The sequence below is a fragment of the Arachis hypogaea genome, chromosome 10 (genome assembly GCF_003086295.3).
Source record: "Arachis hypogaea cultivar Tifrunner chromosome 10, arahy.Tifrunner.gnm2.J5K5, whole genome shotgun sequence".
NCBI lineage: Eukaryota > Viridiplantae > Streptophyta > Magnoliopsida > Fabales > Fabaceae > Arachis > Arachis hypogaea.
Window position 1 is genome coordinate 4,315,877 of NC_092045.1, and position 20,053 is coordinate 4,335,929.

The 20,053-nt window shown below is 38.6% G+C and overlaps 2 protein-coding genes and 1 pseudogene across 2 annotated transcripts; 1 reads left to right on the forward strand and 2 right to left on the reverse strand.

Moving 5' to 3' along the window:
- Positions 1 to 458: 458 nt before the first annotated feature.
- On the reverse strand, positions 459 to 8,961 carry LOC112714748 (probable pectin methylesterase CGR3). The gene is made up of 7 exons (XM_025766414.3): positions 8,492 to 8,961; positions 7,702 to 7,848; positions 7,389 to 7,428; positions 6,980 to 7,018; positions 1,516 to 1,890; positions 1,334 to 1,389; positions 459 to 899 (listed from the first exon to the last, which is right to left on the reverse strand). The coding sequence occupies exons 2-7, from the start codon at positions 7,822 to 7,824 to the stop codon at positions 747 to 749; spliced, it is 786 nt and encodes a 261-aa protein (XP_025622199.1). The 5' UTR covers positions 7,825 to 7,848; positions 8,492 to 8,961; the 3' UTR covers positions 459 to 746.
- Positions 8,962 to 10,539: 1,578 nt separating this feature from the next.
- On the forward strand, positions 10,540 to 11,461 carry LOC112714749 (histone acetyltransferase MCC1-like; annotated as a pseudogene).
- A 4,484-nt stretch (positions 11,462 to 15,945) lies between these two features.
- LOC112717207 (uncharacterized) lies at positions 15,946 to 17,271 on the reverse strand. The gene has a single exon (XM_025769302.1). The coding sequence runs from the start codon at positions 17,269 to 17,271 to the stop codon at positions 15,946 to 15,948; it is 1,326 nt and encodes a 441-aa protein (XP_025625087.1).
- Positions 17,272 to 20,053: the final 2,782 nt, after the last annotated feature.

The following is a 20,053-nucleotide window of genomic DNA, read 5'->3' on the forward strand; positions in this document are numbered from 1 at the left end:
AAAATTATATTATAACCTTAAAAAAAATACACCATTAATCACTATTAGATTAAAATAATGAGACTTACAAATAATAAATATTATAAATTTAAAAATGATTAAAACTTCATTTTATTACTTTATTACCATTGTCACTTTAGAAGATATTTTTTTCTATTAATTAATGATAACTGACAAGATAATAATTAAGATATTAACACATATTTAGTCGAACACGTTAAATATTAATGATTACTCATAAGATAATAATTAAGATATTAACACATATTTAGTAGAACACATCAAAACATTTAACGATTATCAGTTATCCTAATTCCTGTTTGTGCAGCTCTCTGCTATTAAGAATAAAAATAAATAAAAAAAACAAACCTGCCTTATAAGCAACAAAGGGATGTTGCTCTTTGATGATATAATAAGATTCAAATAAACTAGAGATTACTTGTAGTAGTCATGAAACATGAGTGTCAATTGTGAAATTATATTGGCGATTCTTCTAAATAATAAAACACCATCAAGACGAATTAAATAGTTTACAAATGGGATTACCAAGAAAATAATAATTAATGTATCAATGTCTCATCATTATAGTAATTTGGAATATCAAATCAAATAATACTATAATTTCCATCAAAATATATATATGTGGAACTTTTACCCTTCGGGTGCTCAAGGTGCCTATATATATCAGCATGCTTTCTAAACCAATAATAAGTGATGAAGAGTTCAAAACAAGGAAGCTGAAAAATTCAAGCGTATGATTTGAGGTGAAATACTTGGCAACCTGGCTTGTATCCTTTCTTGGTTGAAGCCTGCTCAAACTTCTTGCCAGCAGTTTCATTCTCTTCCAAGCTTGTCTGAACGAAAAACCTAATCCACCACGATGAGCTGCGCAGTTTCGCCTTCATAAAAACAAGAACATCAAGTCCCCAACAAGGAGAAGCTTAATTAGAAGCATAACTATGCTCAAGTGAAATTTGGACGTAAATATGCAGTCTACTTAGTTTTTCTTTGAACAATTTCAGGATTAACTTATCAGTATGGTAATTTCCAATTTGGACCTACATTTGCTTATGTTTGTACTAAATTATTACGTCTTTATTGATTAATATAAAGAAAATTCACGAAAGCGAGCTTGATCAAAAAATTAACTCAACTTGATATTTGGCCATACAATCAGTTGAATCTAATTCATCTTCTCTCTTTCTGCCTATCAAACTATCATGGTTTCAATCTATGCTACTTCCCTTTCTTCTTTCCAAGAGAAATCATTCCCTTATCCAAATATGCCAAAATCCCAAAAAGATATCAAATTCAATAAATACTAGTGACTTACTGGACGACCAAATTTGGCCACTTCTCCACCTCTAGCTCTCTGCTGACCTGGATAACCTGAAACAAAGATGACATGTCAGGACAAAGAAAGCGAAAAGTGAACCGAATATAACCTGCATAACTTTTTGTATACAGTTAATCAGTTATGCCATCAAACAAGCTGCTTAACATAAGGGGATCTACCTGCGAAGATAACAACTCCATCAGCAGATACCCTCACCAACTCTGGCACGGTTCTGTTCAGGTATCTTGGAGATAAGTAGTCCAATGCATCTGACACAATTACAAGAGAAAATGACTTTGCTCGGTAAGGGAGAGGAAACTTCAAGTCAGCTACACGCACAATGCCCTTGCGTACAAGACTCTTGCACTTCGAACTGACATCATCTAACTCATATGGTTCAATTCCCCAAGCCTCGGTATCCTCTTCTTGATATAGGCTGGATACCACAGAACAAGATTCAGGGCCGACATGCAAAACCTTGTGCATACTGTCTCCGTATGCTTTCTTCAACAGGGGCAAAGCTTGTAGAACTTCTGCTGTGCAGGAGCCACCACCTGCATATGCACACTAGAAATGTTTAAATTGCTACAGGACCCAAAATCTGAAAATAACAGTTCTAAATTACATACTAATGAAATTGTACTACTTAAAATACCCGAGACAGTTATAAACAATGTCCAACATTCAAATTCACAAACATTATCATCAATTAAGCATGGATAAATATGATACACCTCGTCACCAACTATATTATAAAAATATCTGTCTCTAGCAAATTTTAGAAAGAACATGAAAAATATAAAACTGATTCTTTATGTCTAAATTATTGCACTGAGAGACAAAAGAAAATTTATGTTGCCATGGCACTCAAATTCAGAACAGTTGAAGTATATTGACAAGAATCATTATTGTTAATTATTTGCTTTTGGACTGCATTAAGTTTTTTTTTATTATTGTTTCAGTTTGTTGTTTCAGTCAATTAGTGGTTCCTGCACTTTAGGAGAAAAGTAGTTTTTGTTATTCCACTTCCTTATCTAGTGGGTATGTGGCAGTTTCTGTTCATCCCACTTCCTAGTTTAGTGGTGATGTGGTAGTGTCATGGATTAAAAGCCTATAAATGTACTGCTTCAGTAAAGTAAAAAAGTGTGATTCTCATTCCTTTCAACTACGTATTTTTCTTATACCTCTGTCATAAATATTTCTGTTTATACCATAAACCAACAAACTGGTATCAGAGCATTCTTCTTACGGGGCCTGTGAAAATGGAAGGTGAAGCAAGTCTCTCACAAATTGCTCCGCCCACCTTTGATGGAGAAAACTATGACCTTTGGGCAGTTAAAATGGAGTCTTATTTGGAGGCATTGGACCTTTGGGAAGCCGTGGAAGAGGATTACGAAATTCCTCCGCTGCCAAACAATCCTACCATGGCTCAAATAAAATTGCACAAGGAGAAAAAAACAAGGAAGGCAAAGGCAAGATCATGTCTCTTTACTGGTGTTTCATCAATAATCTTCACCAGAATCATGACTCTCAAAACACCAAAAGCAATTTGGGACTATTTAAAGGAAGAATACGCAGGGGATGAGAGGATTCGAGGCATGCAAGTGCTCAACTTGATGAGGGAATTCGAGATGCAGAGAATGAAAGATTCTGAGACAATCAAAGAATACTCTGACAGGTTGCTTTCTATTGCAAACAAAGTTAGATTACTCGGCACTGAATTCACTGATTCTAGAATTGTGGAAAAAATTCTAGTTACAGTGCCAGAGAGATATGAAGCATCAATAACTACTTTGGAGAATACGAAGGATCTGTCCAAAATCACCTTAGCAGGAGTGTTACATGCCTTGCAGGCCCAAGAGCAGCGAAGGCTTATGAGACAAGATCACGTGGTTGAAGGTGCTTTACCAGCCAAGCATCATGAAGTTGGAAGTAGTCAAAGCAGCCAAAGCAAAGACAAAGGTAAAAAGAAAAATTACCCACCTTGTGAGCATTGTGGCAAAATGGGTCACCCACCCTTCAGATGTTGGAGAAGACCAGACGCAAAGTGCAACAAGTGCAATCAGCTTGGACATGAAGCTGTAATTTGCAAAGGCAAATTTCAACAACATGAAGCTAATGCCAATGTTGTAGAGCAAAATGAAGAAGATCAAATCTTTGTGGCAACATGCTTCTCAGCAAGGAGTAGTTCTGAATGCTGGCTGATTGATAGTGGTTGTACAAACCACATGACATATGATAAAACTCTTTTCAAGGATTTGAAGCCTGCTAAATTCTCAAAAGTCAGAATTGGGAATGGTGACTATATTTCTGCAAAAGGAAAAGGAACAATTGTAATTTCAACTAGCTCAGGTATGAGAACCATTTCAGATGTTCTGTATGTGCCTGACATTGACCAAAATCTGCTTAGTGTGGGTCAATTGTTAGAAAAGGGATTTAAAGTTTTTTTCGAAAATCTACATTGTCTTATCTTTGACACTACCGGTCGGGAGATTTTAAGGGTTAAAATGAGAGGAAAAAGCTTCTCATTTGATCCAATTGTGGAGGAGCAGACAGCTTACATCACCCAAGTCAGTCCCACTGAACTCTGGCATAAGCGACTTGGTCACTGTCATATTCAAAGGATGCTGAACATGAAGAGGAAAGATATGATTGAAGGTCTACCAATACTCTCTTATCATTTGCCAAATTGTAATGCCTGTCAATTTGGTAAACAAAACAGAGTGTCATTTCCCAAAACAGTTTGGAGAGCCTCTCAAAAGCTGCAACTCATCCACACTGATGTGGCAGGACCTCAAAGAACTCCATCGTTACAAGGTAGTCTATACTTTATTCTTTTCATAGATGATTTTACAAGAATGTGCTGGATTTTTTTCTTGAAATTCAAGCATGAAGTGGCTGGAGTCTTTGTAAAGTTCAAGAATATGGTGGAAACTCAAAGTGGGTGCAAGATACAATTTCTAAGATCAGATAATGGGAAGGAGTACACCTCAACACAATTTGATCAATTTTGTGAAGAAGCTGGTATTGTACATCAACTCACAACCCTATACACTCCAGAGCAAAATGGAGTTAGTGAAAGGAGAAATAGATCAGTAATGGAGATGGCCAAATGCATGCTGCATGAGAAGGAATTGCCTAAAGAATTTTGGGCTGAAGCGGCCAACACAGCCGTTTTTCTTCAAAATCGACTTCCATCCAAGGCTTTGAAAGACAAAACTCCTTTTGAGGCTTGGTATGGATATAAGCCTTCACTAACCTTTCTTAAAGTGTTTGGTTGTGTTTGTTTTGCACATGTTCCACAGGTTAAGCGCGACAAGCTTGACAAGAAAGCAATTCCGGGTATTTTTGTGGGTTATAGTTCTGTTTCAAAAGCCTACAAAGTGTATCATCCTCAATCTGGAAAGTTGACTGTGTCTAGGGATGTGCATTTCAATGAAGATCAATAATGGGATTGGAAGAACCCAAGAAAAACAATTGGACCTTGTAACAATATTGAAGATGATTATGGCGGAAACCAAACAACAGAGTTGTGTCAAAATGAATTAGAAGATGATCATCCCATCAGAGGCACAAGACTGCTGTCAGACATTTATCAAAGATGCAATGTAGCAGTATGCGAACCTAGTTGCTGTGAAGAAGCACTCAAGGATCCAAAATGGAAAAAGGCAATGGAGGATGAGATTTCAATGATTCAAAAAAACAACACATGGGAAAAGGTTGACAAGCCTCAAGACAGAAAAGTTATTGGAGTTAAATGGGTGTTCAGAACAAAGCTTAATGCGGATTGCTCTATCAATAAATACAAGGCCAGACTTGTAGTAAAAGGGTATGCACAAATTTTTGGTGTTGATTATTCTAACACGTTTGCACCAGTGTCCAGATTAGATACAATTAGATTGGTGTTAGCAGTTGCTGCTCAACAAGGCTGGAAAGTATTCCATTTAGATGTCAAATCAGCTTTTTTAAATGGAGTTTTACAAGAAGAGATATATGTGGAGCAGCCAGAGGGATTTGTTATGCATGGAGAAGAAGATAAAGTCTATCTACTAAAAAAAGCCCTTTATGGATTAAAACAAGCACCAAGAGCTTGGTACAGTAGGATAAATGAACACCTATTGAGCATAGGCTTTGTAAAAAGCTTGTCTGAGGCCACTCTTTATGTAAAACATAAGGGAAAAAATTTTCTCATAGTTTCTCTCTATGTTGATGATCTTTTAGTAACTGGAGATGATACAAGTTTGGTTGAAGAATTCAAGCAAGAAATGATGCAAGTTTTTGAAATGACTGATCTTGGTCTTATGTCTTATTTTCTTGGAATTGAGATCAAACAAAATGAGGATGATGTGTTCATATGTCAAAAAAAATATGCTAAGGAAATCTTAAAAAAATTCCAGATGGAGGAGTGCAAAGCGGTTAGCACACCAATGAACCAAAAGGAGAAGCTGAGCAAAGAAGATGGTGCTGATAAAGTTGATGAAGGCTATTACAGGAGCTTGATTGGATGTTTAATGTATCTCACTGCAACAAGGCCGGACATTTTGTTTGCTGTAAGTCTTCTCTCTCGATTTATGCATTGTGCTAGTGAAATGCATTTAAAGGCAGCAAGAAGGGTATTGAGATATATTAAATGTACTGTTGATTATGGTGTGAAGTTTGAGAGCTGTCAAAATTTCAAGTTGTGTGGATTCTCTGATAGTGATTGGGCTGGATCCATTGATGACATGAAGAGCACTTCCGGATATTGTTTCAGTTTAGGCTCAGGAGTTTTTTCATGGTGCACAAAGAAGCAGGAGACAGTAGCACAATCCACTGCAGAATCTGAATTCATAGCAGCAACAGCAGCTGTAAATCAAGTTTTGTGGCTGAAAAAGATCTTATGTGATTTACATCTCCAACAGAATCACAAGACAGAAGTGTTTATCGACAACCAGGCAGCAATTGCGATTTCAAAGGATCCAGTGTGTCATGGTCAGAAGATCAATTGGCAGATTTGTTTACAAAGCCACTTCTTGTCAGCAAGTTTGAGCTATTGAGGCAGAAAATTGGAGTTTGCAGATCCTAAAGCAAGGAGGAGTGTTAATTATTTGCTTTTGGACTGCATTAAGTTTTTTTTTATTATTGTTTCAGTTTGTTGTTTCAGTCAATTAGTGGTTCCTGCACTTTAGGAGAAAAGTAGTTTTTGTTATTCCACTTCCTTATCTAATGGGTATGTGGCAGTTTCTGTTCATCCCACTTCCTAGTTTAGTGGTGATGTGGTAGTGTCATGGATTAAAAGCCTATAAATGTACTGCTTCAGTAAAGTAAAAAAGTGTGATTCCCATTGCTTTCAACTACGTATTTTTCTTATACCTCTGTCATAAATATTTCTTTTTATACCATAAACCAACAATTATGAAACAAGCATAAGGGAAAAATCAGAATATCAGACGAGCTCCCCAAAATTTTAGTATCTATTTTTGCACACATGCTTTAAAAAACAATAACAGTCTTTAGAGCCTATCTGGAGGAAATTAGAAAAACAGAATAACTCAGTATTTCAGCTTTACATGAATAATGCACATGCTGTCCTATAAGGAAAGTGCTTAGGAAGCTTAACATTTAAAAAAAAATTAAAAAAAAAATTATAGTTTAGATATTTACCTTCAAGTTTACTTACATCCTTGATATCACTGCTACTCCCTGCATGTGACAAATGCATTGGAGCAACAATCAGTACCACTAGAATTTTGAAGCATAGACAAATTCATGACATTATTTTCATTGTCAGTTCATTCACCGATTTTGCTATTTTTCTCCTTCTTTCTATATATTTGTCTTTGTAATGGTTTTATTTGACCAAATTTGACCACTTCAGAGTGACATAATGATCATGGCAGGATGATACAGATTCTAAATGATTGATGCAAATCAAGGACCATCTTCTTCCAGATGCCAACATAACTTGTGCATTGCTTTTAGAAAGTAACAAATCCAAAATCCTTTTATCTTTGACAACTAGGGTTGTACTTACAGATTCTATGCTACATTGCCAATTGACAAAGTTACAAACCTGAATTGCTATAACAATAACCGATCAGAAGGATTGCACCCTGTAAATTTGCAAATAATCAAATCCCACCTATTAGATATGCAATGAGTTGAAAGCAAGCAGTGACAAATATACTGTATAAAGTAAATTCAGAAAACCAATAATGATTAATGAGTTGCAAAAGGAGGAGATCAAGGAGAACATTGTTTACGAATGTAGGATTTTTTGGTGCTAAAAAAGTGCACATCTAACAGGCAAACAAACATATTGCACATAAATATAATGGATCCATAGTATCTTTGTAATGAAATGCACAATTCAAATAAAAGTTTACCACAACAACAAGACCGATAGATAGCACGGGAGAGTTGCGAGATTTGGACTGAATAGAGGCCACAAATGGTATACTTCCAGCATCAGCTAACCGACGCGAAGGATTTACCAGCCTCCTTGACATGATAATAGCAGTGAGCCTTCAAACCTATCAGAAGTTTTAAGGACATGTTCAATTCTGGTATTTCCACAAAAGGTAAATAAGATACTTCTAATTTTATATTCCAAGACATGTTTTCCAGAATCCAGAGTCACTATCAACTAACTATATTTTGCAGTGCTAACAACCTAAGTTACACACAGCAAAAGTCACCTAACAATCCCATTATACTTCCATATAAAAAAATCCAATTTTCTTCCCTATATCACTTTTCATTAAAGAAATTAGCTTGGCAAGTTGTAATTGCTAACCATAGTTACTTCTCTATGAGAGTAAATAACAACCGACATCAATGATAGATTCTAACAACCTCTAATAATGATGAAAAGGGCTCAGAAACAGGGCACAGTTACGCTAAGCTTAATAAAAATGTCTATTTCACAACTTCAAAAAATACTTGAAAAAAGATCACCCCAGAAAGGGTTTAAGTTCTAATCGAACACGAAGTTCATACAAATCCATTCAGAAAATGGCTATAGCTTTGAAGGAAGCAAAGAAACAATAAATTACAAACTTAATACTAAAAATGTAAGCTTTAGCGCATAAGAGTTCAGAATCATTAAAGGAAGCAAAGTGGGTATACATGGAAAATGGAAAGATTGAAGAATTGCGGGAAGTGAGGAATGGTTACCTGAGGCTGATAACAAAATGAAGAAAGATTAGATCTCTGTATAGTGAGAACTGAGCACTGAGATCAGATCTGAGAAGTGTGTGACTCAGAGTCAGAAAGCGGTGAAATCTATAGACTTGGATTTGGATATAGACGCAATGGCATCTAGTATTTTTTTTTCCTTTTTATTTTTCTTTTTTTTTTAATATTCGTTTTCTGATATAGTATTTTTTTTCCTCAGTTAGATTTATGCGCACTTACTTTCCGAGTGTTAGAGAGATTCTGATGGATGTGTGTGTATGATAGTAGTAGTAAAGTGCAAGTTGCAACAGCTATGATCCACAACTATTATTTAATTCAAATTTCACTTAATCGGTAACTTTGCACTTTGTGATAATTACAAATTACATTGCATGATTACTATAAAGTTTGGATTTATATCCTTTATGGGCAGAGGTTCTTGCCATTTTGTACTTCCACATTTTTTCCTTGAGATTAATAGTTACTTACTCTGGTCTTTAAAACCATGGAGTCTCCTATAATTTTAAACTTCTTGTTTTCCTTCGAGGCTTGTTCAGATGGACTTTTAAAAAAATATTTTTTAGTTATTTTATTAAAAGATTTTATAAAAAATAAAAATAATTTTATATTTAGATATTATATTAAAAAAAATTTTATTTATCAATTACGTTTTAATATAACAATATAAAAATATTTTTTATTTATTTATTACGTAAAAAAATCATTTTTTAAAAAGATCTTTTTCTAAAAAAAATATAAATTATAACTTCTCAAAAAATTATTTTTTTATATTTTTACTAGTATTTTATTTTCATTACTAGAAATTTATTAAATACGATAAAAAAAGATTTTTTTATTAAAAATATTTTTTTATCAATTTTATCACACTCAAATAATCAACAAGTCTACTTCAAAAATTTAAGATGTTTATATTAAACTACTCTTCCACTTTAACCATGACAACAAAAAAAATCTCATGGTCTATAAATTCAACTCAACAAAATACATAAATTCAGTTACAATTTTATCATGGTATCAGAGCCTTGGTATCCTCCTTGAAGAGGATACATAAGCTATCATCTTTCCGGTGAAAAATCACCTTACTTCTTTTTCAACTTCCTCCCACAATGAATAATCAATCTTTTAATTTAGCTCAGAATCCAACCAATCTCTGTTACGTCCATTCAAGTAAAAAATCTAACATTAGTCTTGGTTACAGAAACAACTATCATTCATGGAATAGTTACTATGGTTTGTCTGCACCTTCTTCCCCCAGTTCCATCTGCATCCGAGAGTTTCGTCTGCATTCTGTTTCAGCAGTTCAATCTGCATCTGTTTTAACAGTTTTATCTGCACTCTTATTGCGCTCCACGCGCTCTTTTTATAGCGCTCTACACGCTATTTGAAGAACACTCTTATTGCGACATACGCGCCCTCTAAAGATCAATCTTATTGCGCTCTACGCGCTTATTTTTTTTTTCTGCTCAAGCACAACATCTCCTTTTATATTTTTGCCGTCGACAGCTCTAACTTCTGCCGCACGCATCTCACTTTGCGTCACCACGTTAGACGCGTCTTCCTCAACAATTTCATTAGAACTTATCCAATCTGCGGATTATCTTCCATCCGACAGCTTGCGGGGACGTATTAAACTACTCTTCCACCTTAACCCATGAGGTGGTCTACAAATTCAACCCAACAGAATACATAAATTCAATTACAATTTTAGTCTTTATTATCTTATCTTATCTTTATGTTATTTTCTTATCTTATCTTATCTTTATTTTTATCTTTCTTAGGCCAATGCTCTATATATATTTAGTTTTACTTTCATAATACAATTTAATTCAATCAATCAAGAAATACAAAGTATAATATTCTTTCTCTCTTTTTTTTTATTCAATGAATTAAGTCGTTTTTGTCGCTCTTTCTCCATCAAAAGAGTTATAATTCAATCCTACAAATACACAAAATTTGGTTGAAAAAAATCTAAAGAACACAATATCCAAATCTTTCCATCAATTTCTGATTCTATGAATAAAGTAATAGCAAGTATTCAATGGCCTTTATCATTGTTGTAGAGTAAATAGAAGGAGAAGTGGTTGCACGACCGTTCCAAGGACATCAGATATTTGCTGGCGATTAAGTTATTTCTTCTTGAACAAAAACCTCAATGGTAGCCTCAAAATTTTCTACTAAGCCAAAAATATGCTACAGGCCCATTCGACCTTCTGACTTAGAGACTTTAGAGCATATCCATACGAAACTGTTTCCCATCAGGTATGAAGCTACTTTCTTCCACGATGTGGTAAATGGATGTGACATTGTGTCATGGGGGAGTTGTAGACTCTAATCGACCAGATGGCCGGTGTGATGAGCTCATTGGATTTGTGACAGCACGGGTTGTTTTTGCGAAAGAAAGCGAGATAGTGGATCTGCTTGGATATGACTCGGCCAAATCAGATCAAACTTTAGTTTACATTCTGACGCTTGGAGTAGTGGATACTTATAGGAAACTTGGAATCGCATCTTCTCTGATTAAGGAGGTCATAAAATATGCTTCAAGCATTTCAACATGCCGAGCTGTTTATTTGCACGTAATTTCTTACAACAACCCGGCAATCTTTTTGTACAAGAAAATGTCTTTCAAGTGCATAAGGAGGCTGCAGGGATTTTATTTAATCAATGGCCAACATTATGATTCATACTTGTTCATGTACTATGTAATGGGGGACGATCTCCTTGCTCACCATTAGAGCTACTTCCCGCAATAGTAAGTTACTTGAGGAGTGGCTTTAAGTTGATGGCTGCAAGGCTGTGCAAGAGTGACGACAGGAAGATCTCAAAGTGGGCAAAGTGTAAAGAAAGCCATTCTCTTGTGTCCCCAACACATAACAAGAGAAACCTAGCAGTGGAGTGTACTGGATATGATGTTGTTTAATCCTATATTTATTTATTGTTTCTTTTTTAGTCTTTACCCTCCCTACTATTACCTGTATCATTCAACTCTACTCTTGATTGCCTCGAGAAAAAGGTTATATCGAAAAAAAAAAAGAAAACATAAATAATAAAGACTAAAATTATAACTGAATTTATGTATTCTGTTTGGTTAAATTTGTGGATTACGAGACTTTTTTTTTTGTTATGGACTGAGGTAGAAGAATAGTTTAATAGTTTATTTTAATTTTTAATTTGTGTTTAATAATAATAATATGATAAATTATTTCATCAATTATATTAAACACAAATATAATCATTTAAAAAAGAAAGAATAATAATTATCAGCCTTATTTTTCATGTAGCATTCCCAACATAATTAACCACCAAATGCATTGTTAATTTTGGGGGGAAAAACATAAAAGGAGAATGATTGCTCTTTCAAATTATGCACTATATCAATAAAAAATATAAATTACTAATCTTTTTTTTTGTGACTATATAAATTACTAATCTGTTATTATATAAAATATATTTTGAAATATAAAATATAGGGTAAAAAACCTAAATGAGCTAAGGGCAGCTCATTTTAATCCAAATCAGCTAAATCAAACTTTGATACCTCAATCCACCAGAACTCATATTTATGTAATTCGAATCAATAGGATTCGAATCATCTTTCCACGTAATTCGAATTGACACCATTCGAATTACTTGCAAGAACTTTTTCAATGTAATTCGAGTCAATAAGAGTTGAATTATGCACGCAATATTTCATAGTAATTCAAAACGACAAGCTTCGAATTAGGATAGTGTAGTTCGAATTATATCAATTCGAATTAGTGGCAGAATGGCACGCGAGTAATTTTCGAATCAAATTGATTCGAATTAGGTGTAGTTGGTGGGAGTTAGTAATTCGAATCTAGTTGATTCGAATTACAAGGGTTTCGGCTATATAAGGAGTTCGAACCAAGTTCATTCGGATCACTTTCTCATTCCCATACCCCACCAAATCCCAGAGAAAACGACCAACATTTAGGCCGAGTAAGACCGGAGCGGCATATTCAGGCGATGGGGGACGATCCTGGGAGACTTTATCGTTTGGATGGAGTTGCTCATATCGCCGGGGTGATCAACGACGAGGTTAGTGGTTTATGATGTTGCGTTGTTGATAGTGTTTTCTGTTAGTGGTTTATGGTAGTGGTTGATGAAAGCGGTTTATGATAGTGCCATTTGTCCGTGTCTTATGATAGTGGTTTAGTGATAGTGGTATTTGTTATTGGTTTTTGATAATGGTTTATGTTATTGTTAGTGGTTTAGGATAGTGGTTTAGGGAAGTGGTTTGGGATAGCGGTTTAGGATAGGGGTTTAGGATAGTGGTTTAGGCAAGTGGTTTTTGTTAATGGTTTTTTATAGCGGTTTATGTTAGTGTTAGCGGTTTAGGATAGTGGTGTGGGCAAGTGGTTTTTTTAATGGTTTTTTATAGCGGTTTACGTCAGTGTTAGCGGTTTACGATAGTGGTGTAGGGTTTAGGTTTTTGTTAATGGTTTTTGTGTTAGTGGGTTTTGTTATTGGTTTTTGTTAGGGGTTTTTGTTAATGGTTTTTGATAGTGGTTTTAGTGACGGTTAGTGGTTTAGGGTAGTGGTTTATGATAGAGGTATGTGGTAGCTGTTTTTGTTAACAGTTTTACTTGTTAGTGATTGTTGTATTTGTTAATGGTTTTTTCACGTGATTTGTGTTAGCTGTTTCTGAAGACAATGTTGATAATTCATTTACTATATGTTGAGTTTTACGATTTATTTTTCGGTTCCTTATGAAGTAAATTGTATATGTTAGTGGTTTGTGCATATGTTCTAATTGTGCGGTTTATCTACTGCCCAGCCTCGGCGTTGCATATCCAGCGTTAGGCGGCAGCAGGGGATGCGTCTTGATGAGAGGTACGTTCCGTACTTGCAGATGGCCGGCTTGTACCATCTTGCGAGACTGAACGACAGATGGTTTCGACTAGACGAGCCCCTAGTCAGTGCATTCGTCGAGAGGTGGCGGCCTGAGACGCACACCTTCCACATGCCGTTCGGAGAGTGCACCATCACGCTTCAGGACGTCGCATACCAGCTGGGGTTGCCAGTTGACGGACATTACGTCAGTGGTTGCCTGACAGACTTCCACCTTTACATTGAGGGTGGGAGGCCCGCCTGGCAGTGGTTCCATGAGTTACTTGGTGTTTTACCTCCCGAGAACCAAGTTCAGAAATTCACAGTGAACTGCACCTGGTTCCAGGAGACATTTGGAGAGTGTCCCGACGGGGCAGACGAGGATACAGTTAGGCGCTTTGCCCGTGCCTATATGATGATGTTACTGGGCACGCAGCTGTTTGCCGATAAGTCCGGCAATCGTATACACATCAGATGGCTACCTTATGTTGCTCGGCTTGAGGAGATGGGTGGCTACAGTTGGGGGTCGGCGGCACTAGCATGGTTGTACCGGTGCATGTGCCGGGTCACCAACAGACATGTCGTGAAGTTAGCTGGGCCTTTATAGTTACTACAGTCTTGGATCTTCTGGAGGTTTCCTACTTTTAGGCCTACTGGGTATGATGCGTTTAGCTGGCCCTTTGCCTCGAGGTACCGATATTGTTTTGTATTATGTATGCCTATTGTATCTATTTTCGATTATACAAGCAGTTTCATGCATTCTAGAGTGAGTCATGAACGCATTAAAATGTTTAACTTGTTACGCAGATGGTCTGGTTACAATCCTGGGATTAGCAACAAGGGACCTCGCGTACAGATGGCTCGCCTGAAGATCGACTTGTTACAGCCTCGGGATGTAAATACGCTGAGCCCATATCTATATCCACCTGTTCTTTCAGTTTATATTTTGTGTCAGAAGTATAAAATTGTGTTTATCTGGTTTTTTTACAGTTCATATGGATGCCCTATAGCACACTCGACGTCATCCAGGTTGTCCATCCGGAGGTCTTGGAGCCTCGGCATACGATGTTATGGCGGCGTGTGACGTCCCTGATTTATTTTGCGGTGGTCGAGTGGCATCAGGTTGATAGAGTGTTATCGCAGTTTGGTGGCGTTCAGCCCCCACCGCGTCCCGCCCTGAACATCGACTTCTTGATGTCGAAGGACGGGAGAGGAGGTGACCGTTGGTTCCCGTCGCACTTACCTGACTGGCATCTTCACTGGCAGGAGCGTGCGAAGCACATTTTACAGTTCGACATCGTGCCCGATCCCGGCCCCTCCCATGAGTTCTTGGCATGGTGGCATCAGCATGGAAAGAGGTTCCTTTCACCGGAGATGCTCTTGGGGGATCCGAGAGGTATTCCTATTCCGGAGGAGGCTACGCAGAGGGGTGCAGGCCGAGTGCCAGAGATGGACCGAGTCGACGATGTTCCTGACAGACGTCGTATTGAGAGGAGAGCCCGAGTCGGGACACGTCGTAGCCAGCGTGAGGTAGATTGGTTGGAGCAAGCTATGGATGACGTTCACGACGCAGTTAGGGGTGGTGGGAGACGACGTGGTCGTGGAGGCAGGAGGAGAGGAGCTGCGCCTAGGGAGGCTGCCCATCAGCCTGTGGGGGATGCAGCTGGAGGAGGTGAAGCAGCGGGGGTTGATAGGCCCCATCAGGGGGGTCATGATGGTGAGTGGTATGGATCTGGTATGGGAGATCCCACGAGCCACGCTGACGCTGGTGGTGTGGGTGGACCTCTTGGAGATTATTTTGTCGGTGTTCCCGGTGACGATCAGACCCTTCAAGAGAGTACTCCATGGGTGAGTCCGGGCTCTATGTTTCCAGACTTCCTTGCTAGCGATGGCGCTGTTGCCGAGTTCGGTGGACCGCATTTCCTTGAGGATATCAGGACCATCATGCAGGAGGATGAGGCTGCACCAGGATGGGTTCACACGTCAGGGCCACAGGCACTGCTAGACGTAGATCTAAACGAGCCACCCACGGTGCCTCCTGTGCATACCTTTGCCCTTGGTCGGACACCTGCATCGGACCAGACTCTGGGGTCACATTCAGTTGCCGGCCTGTCATCATCCAGACCCGTCCATGTCCCGCCGAGGACCCCGACACAGGCAACTCCTGATGACGACAGCGACTCGATTGAGGACGAGGAGCCACTTGCACGGCGACCACACAGGACACGGGTTCCACGCCGTTGTTTCATGGGGTCTCACCTCTTTAGATGACTTAGGGACATTGGTGTATGTCGTGTTGTTATGTTTATCTTATGTACCTTCTTTGTTGGTTATCATTCATATGTATGCTTTCATTAAGATATTTGTTGAAGCAGCAGTTACTTTCTAATTATGTTATGTATTATCAGACATCCCATTAGCTTATGAACTTTGTTTTAGAAACTTAAATCCATAATTAAACTGACATTCAACTTTCATAACTTATAAGTTACAACTTAGTTCCACGTAGAACACTGGTTGATAACTGAAGTAAAATACATGTGCTGAATGTAAAATAAATAAAACCAGACGCAGCAACGCTCCTACTCATTCCCAACTGTCCCGGTGTGTCGTCCGGCTTGAGGACAATTCCGACGAGTGTGTCCGGGCTGCCTGCAGAGGCCGCATCTCTTTGGCCGGTTCGGATCTGCATCATCCATGTTGGTGCGAATGCGTGTGGACCTTGGACGACCCTCCTTCGCACGCCTCATGTTCGGATCCGGTATAATGGTAGGCCCGGCATAGGGTGGCCAGAAATTCTCCGGAATAGGAGGTGTAAATCCCATCTGGTAGACACCGAAAACGGAACTAAGGCGATAGACCTGGTGGACGTAAGGCTGCCAAGTAAGACGTGAATAAGCACAGCATGCCAATGCGTGAGGACACGGGAAATGAAGTGCTTGGAAGTATCCACAATCACAATTTTGAGACCCCAGTGAGACCCTGTAGGTACCAAGTGAGAATGAACCTGTTGGCGTCGTCTCTGCCACGGTGTACTCCGAGTTATCCCTGTCATAAACAGTCACCGTGAAGCACCTGGCTGTCTTCAGGTTGGCCTCGATACACTTTACTAGGTATTGACTGAATTGTTGTCCGGTACCCATCTGAGCCTCGGCCTCCCTACCCTTACGGACAAATAGCTCAGCCAGCCTTCCGTATGTGGCCTTCACTAGCGAGCACACAGGGAGGTTCCTTACCCCCTTCAGGATTGAATTGACACACTCTGATATATTGGTCGTCATGTGCCCGAATCTCCGACCCTCATCACAGTACTGTGTCCACAACGAGTACTCAATTCGGTTCGCCCAGTCACACATTGCCGGATTCTCGGAGCGCAGGATGTCAAACCAGTAGTCAAACTCCACCTCGGTCTTCGCATATACGGCGTTCACAAGAAGCCTTCGGGCATCTTTGCCCTTGAAGGTGAGGGCGAAATTCGCTACAACGTGTCGAATGCAGAATGCCCGGTATGCAGACGGAGGTAGCCATCCCCCATCAGGTGCCTCAAGTGCTGCCTTGATGCCGTTGTGCCTATCTGAAATAACTAACAGACCTGGCTGAGGTGTCACGTGCTGACGGAGGTGGGAGAGAAAGAAGAACCATGACTGAGCATTTTCACCCTCAACTAGTGCGAATGCCATAGGGGGTATGTTGGAATTCCCGTCTTGTGCAATCGCCACAAGCAACGTTCCCCCATACTTGCCATATAGATGGGTGCCGTTAATACTCACCAACGGCTTGCAATGACGAAATGCTTCGATACAAGGGGGAAAAGTCCAGAACATCCTATGAAAATAAGCCTGAGACTCGTCCACCTGTCCACCCACTCGAACAGGGCAGGTCCTGAGGACTGCTACAGTGCCAGGCATAGTCAATTGAACTCCTAAGACCCACCGAGGGAGCTCGTTGTACGACTCATCCCAGTCCCCGTAGATAATTGCGACCGCCTTCTACTTCGCCATCCACACCCTCCTGTATGTAGGCCTAAAGCCAAAGTGAGCTGCCGTTGCATTTAGAAGCACCTTGATGTTCACGGATGCGTCAGCCCTAACCATTGTGGCTTGTTAGGTTCCAATCACATTCTAGTATTCTATACAAGAGGTGAAATAATATTTGTCACACTTTTTCTATAATTTATGGTATAAACGATATTTTTTGTTTCTTTTTATTAATTATTTTTAATATTAAAAGCAAAAAGATATAGAGAGAAGTGAATTGTGCATATAGTATTTTTCATACAAAAATATAAAAATTAATCACTAAGTTAATTACTATCTATTTATTTATATATATTTTTAATATATATTTTAGGACAAAAAACTCAAATGAGCCAAGGCCAGCTCAAATTTACCCAAATCCGCCAAATCAAACTTTGCTATAACAATCCACCAGATTAGATATTTATATAATTCGAATCAATAGGATTCGAATTAGCCTCGCACATAATTCGAATTGATTGAATTCGAATTAATATTTGTCAATCTTTCAACGTAGTTCAAATTGAATTGGGCCGAATTATGCAAGCATAGTCACACGTAATTCGAATCGATTTGATTCGAATTATGCATGAAAACTAACACGTAATTCGAATCAATAAGATTCGAATCACCAAAATATAAATCGAACTATATTAATTCGAATTAGTATGAAATGGTGAAGAATTGCATATTTCGAGACATATTGATTCGAATTACTAATACTAGGTAATTCGAATGTAATTGATTCGAATTATATATATATGGTGCGAATGAAGTTGATTCGAATTAGTTTGGAGTGGTTTTCTATATATATGGTGGGAAATCATGTTGCTGTGAACAAAGAGGTGAGATGGCTAGTGAGGATAGTTTTCTAGTGCTAGTACATCACAGAGGATCGATTAAGAGAAAAACTCGGTCTGGCGTGAAGTTCACGGATATGGATCCTCTATGTATTATCGTGAGCCCAACGACCAGTTACGATGCTCTCGTTAGCTCCGTGCTTGGCAAACTTGGTCTGGAAGGAGTGAAAAGTGTTAAGAAGTTTTTCTATCGCATTCCAATCACGGTGCTCCACGATACGGTGAAGTATGATTGTTTCACGATCGGGAGTGATGAGGACTTGCAGGTCATGTTTCTCTCTCGTAGGCAGTTTCCCGAGGTGAGGACACCAGAGCTGTTGGCGAAGTTCGTCGACGTGGTATCTAGCTCTGGTGGGTCGAACCGGAATGCCAACACTATAGCCACGGCGGCCGGTTCGAGCTCGAGACCTGCGGTTGCTTCTTCCTCTGTTCCAGTGTATGAGGCAGCGGTCCAGCCTGCCGCCTCCCCATCGTTTGCTGTTGATCTCGGCGGCAATGTTGGAGACGAGGTTGGATATGGGGAACATCATCCGACTGAAGTACAGTGTCCTCCGCCGGCTGGTGTTGGAGAGGGATTGTGTGATGATCCAGATGATGATGAAGTCGAGTCGGATATTATCGCTGATGAAAGTGGCGATGATGTTGGAGCGAGTGATCCGATAAGGCCTACTGGTGGTTCTAGTTCTGGCATACATCAGTACCCACCCCATTTTTCATCTTTGGATCTGGATGCCATGAGGCAGGACGAACATCCTAGGCAGCTAGCTGGATTTGGCGCTAGAGATACCAAAGGGTCTGCTGGTATGACAGAGTTCCAGGTTGGTCAACAATTCCAGGATAAAGATGAGGCGCTGTTGAGTGTCAAGACGTACAGCATCCGCCGAGGGGTACAGTACAAGGTAGTTGAGTCTGACTATCGCAGGTACGTGAGAAAGTGTTCTGAGTTTGGGAATAGGTGCACATGGTTGATTAGGCTGAGCCTCCGACAACGCAAGGGCATATGGGAAGTCAAGCGGTACAACGGGCCGCATACCTGTCTCGCCACCTCCATCTCCAGCGACCATAGGAGCTTGGACTACCACGTGATAGCGACATTCATCATGCCAATGGTTAGGGCTGACGCATCCGTGAACATCAAGGTGCTTCTAAATGCAACGGCAGCTCACTTTGGCTTTAGGCCTACATACAGGAGGGTGTGGATGGCGAAGTAGAAGGCGGAACCAGAAAAGCTTAAATGCTTAATTGTATTGATGGTATATGTAACTACATTTGCAATTATGGATGACCCTACAAACATTTTCCCAAAACTATAAAAGAATTTTTAAAGAACCACGGATAAATGTGAGTTACAACCAATTTGCCTCAATTCAAGTAACCCCCCTCAACTGAGAGAAATATTAAATTTTATATAGTAGCTATAAGCCTAAGCAAGTGATAAGTATATAAGGCTTTCGTTAAAAATAAAATAAAATATTAAAAATAAAATATAAAAAATAGAGACATAAAAATTAATATTTTTATATTTATTTAATAATAAATTAAAATAAATTATAAAAATTTAATTTATTTTTATTTTTTATTTAAAAAATTTAAGAAAAAAATATAATAATAAAAAATATAATTATAAAAAATTAATTAAAAAATAAAAAATAAATTATATCTCTTGTTAGTATTTCTATATTTTTTCTATTAGAATAGACATAAAATATACTAATTTAATATCTTTTGACATAATGCGTTATTTGCCTAATACAATTTTATATTTCGTATTCTATACACTTAAACAAATGCAAGTTGAATTACTATTTTTTGCA

Coding starts and splice junctions, on each gene's coding strand:
- LOC112714748 (XM_025766414.3), bottom strand. CDS start 7,824: ATGTCAAGGAGGCTGGTAAATCCTTCGCGTCGGTTAGCTGATGCTGGA. Junction 1,891..6,979: donor GGATGTAAGTAAACTTGAAG/GTAAATATCTAA, acceptor GTGCATATGCAG/GTGGTGGCTCCTGCACAGCA. Junction 900..1,333: donor TGGCCAAATTTGGTCGTCCA/GTAAGTCACTAG, acceptor GTTTTTATGAAG/GCGAAACTGCGCAGCTCATC.
- LOC112717207 (XM_025769302.1), bottom strand. CDS start 17,271: ATGCCTGGCACTGTAGCAGTCCTCAGGACCTGCCCTGTTCGAGTGGGT.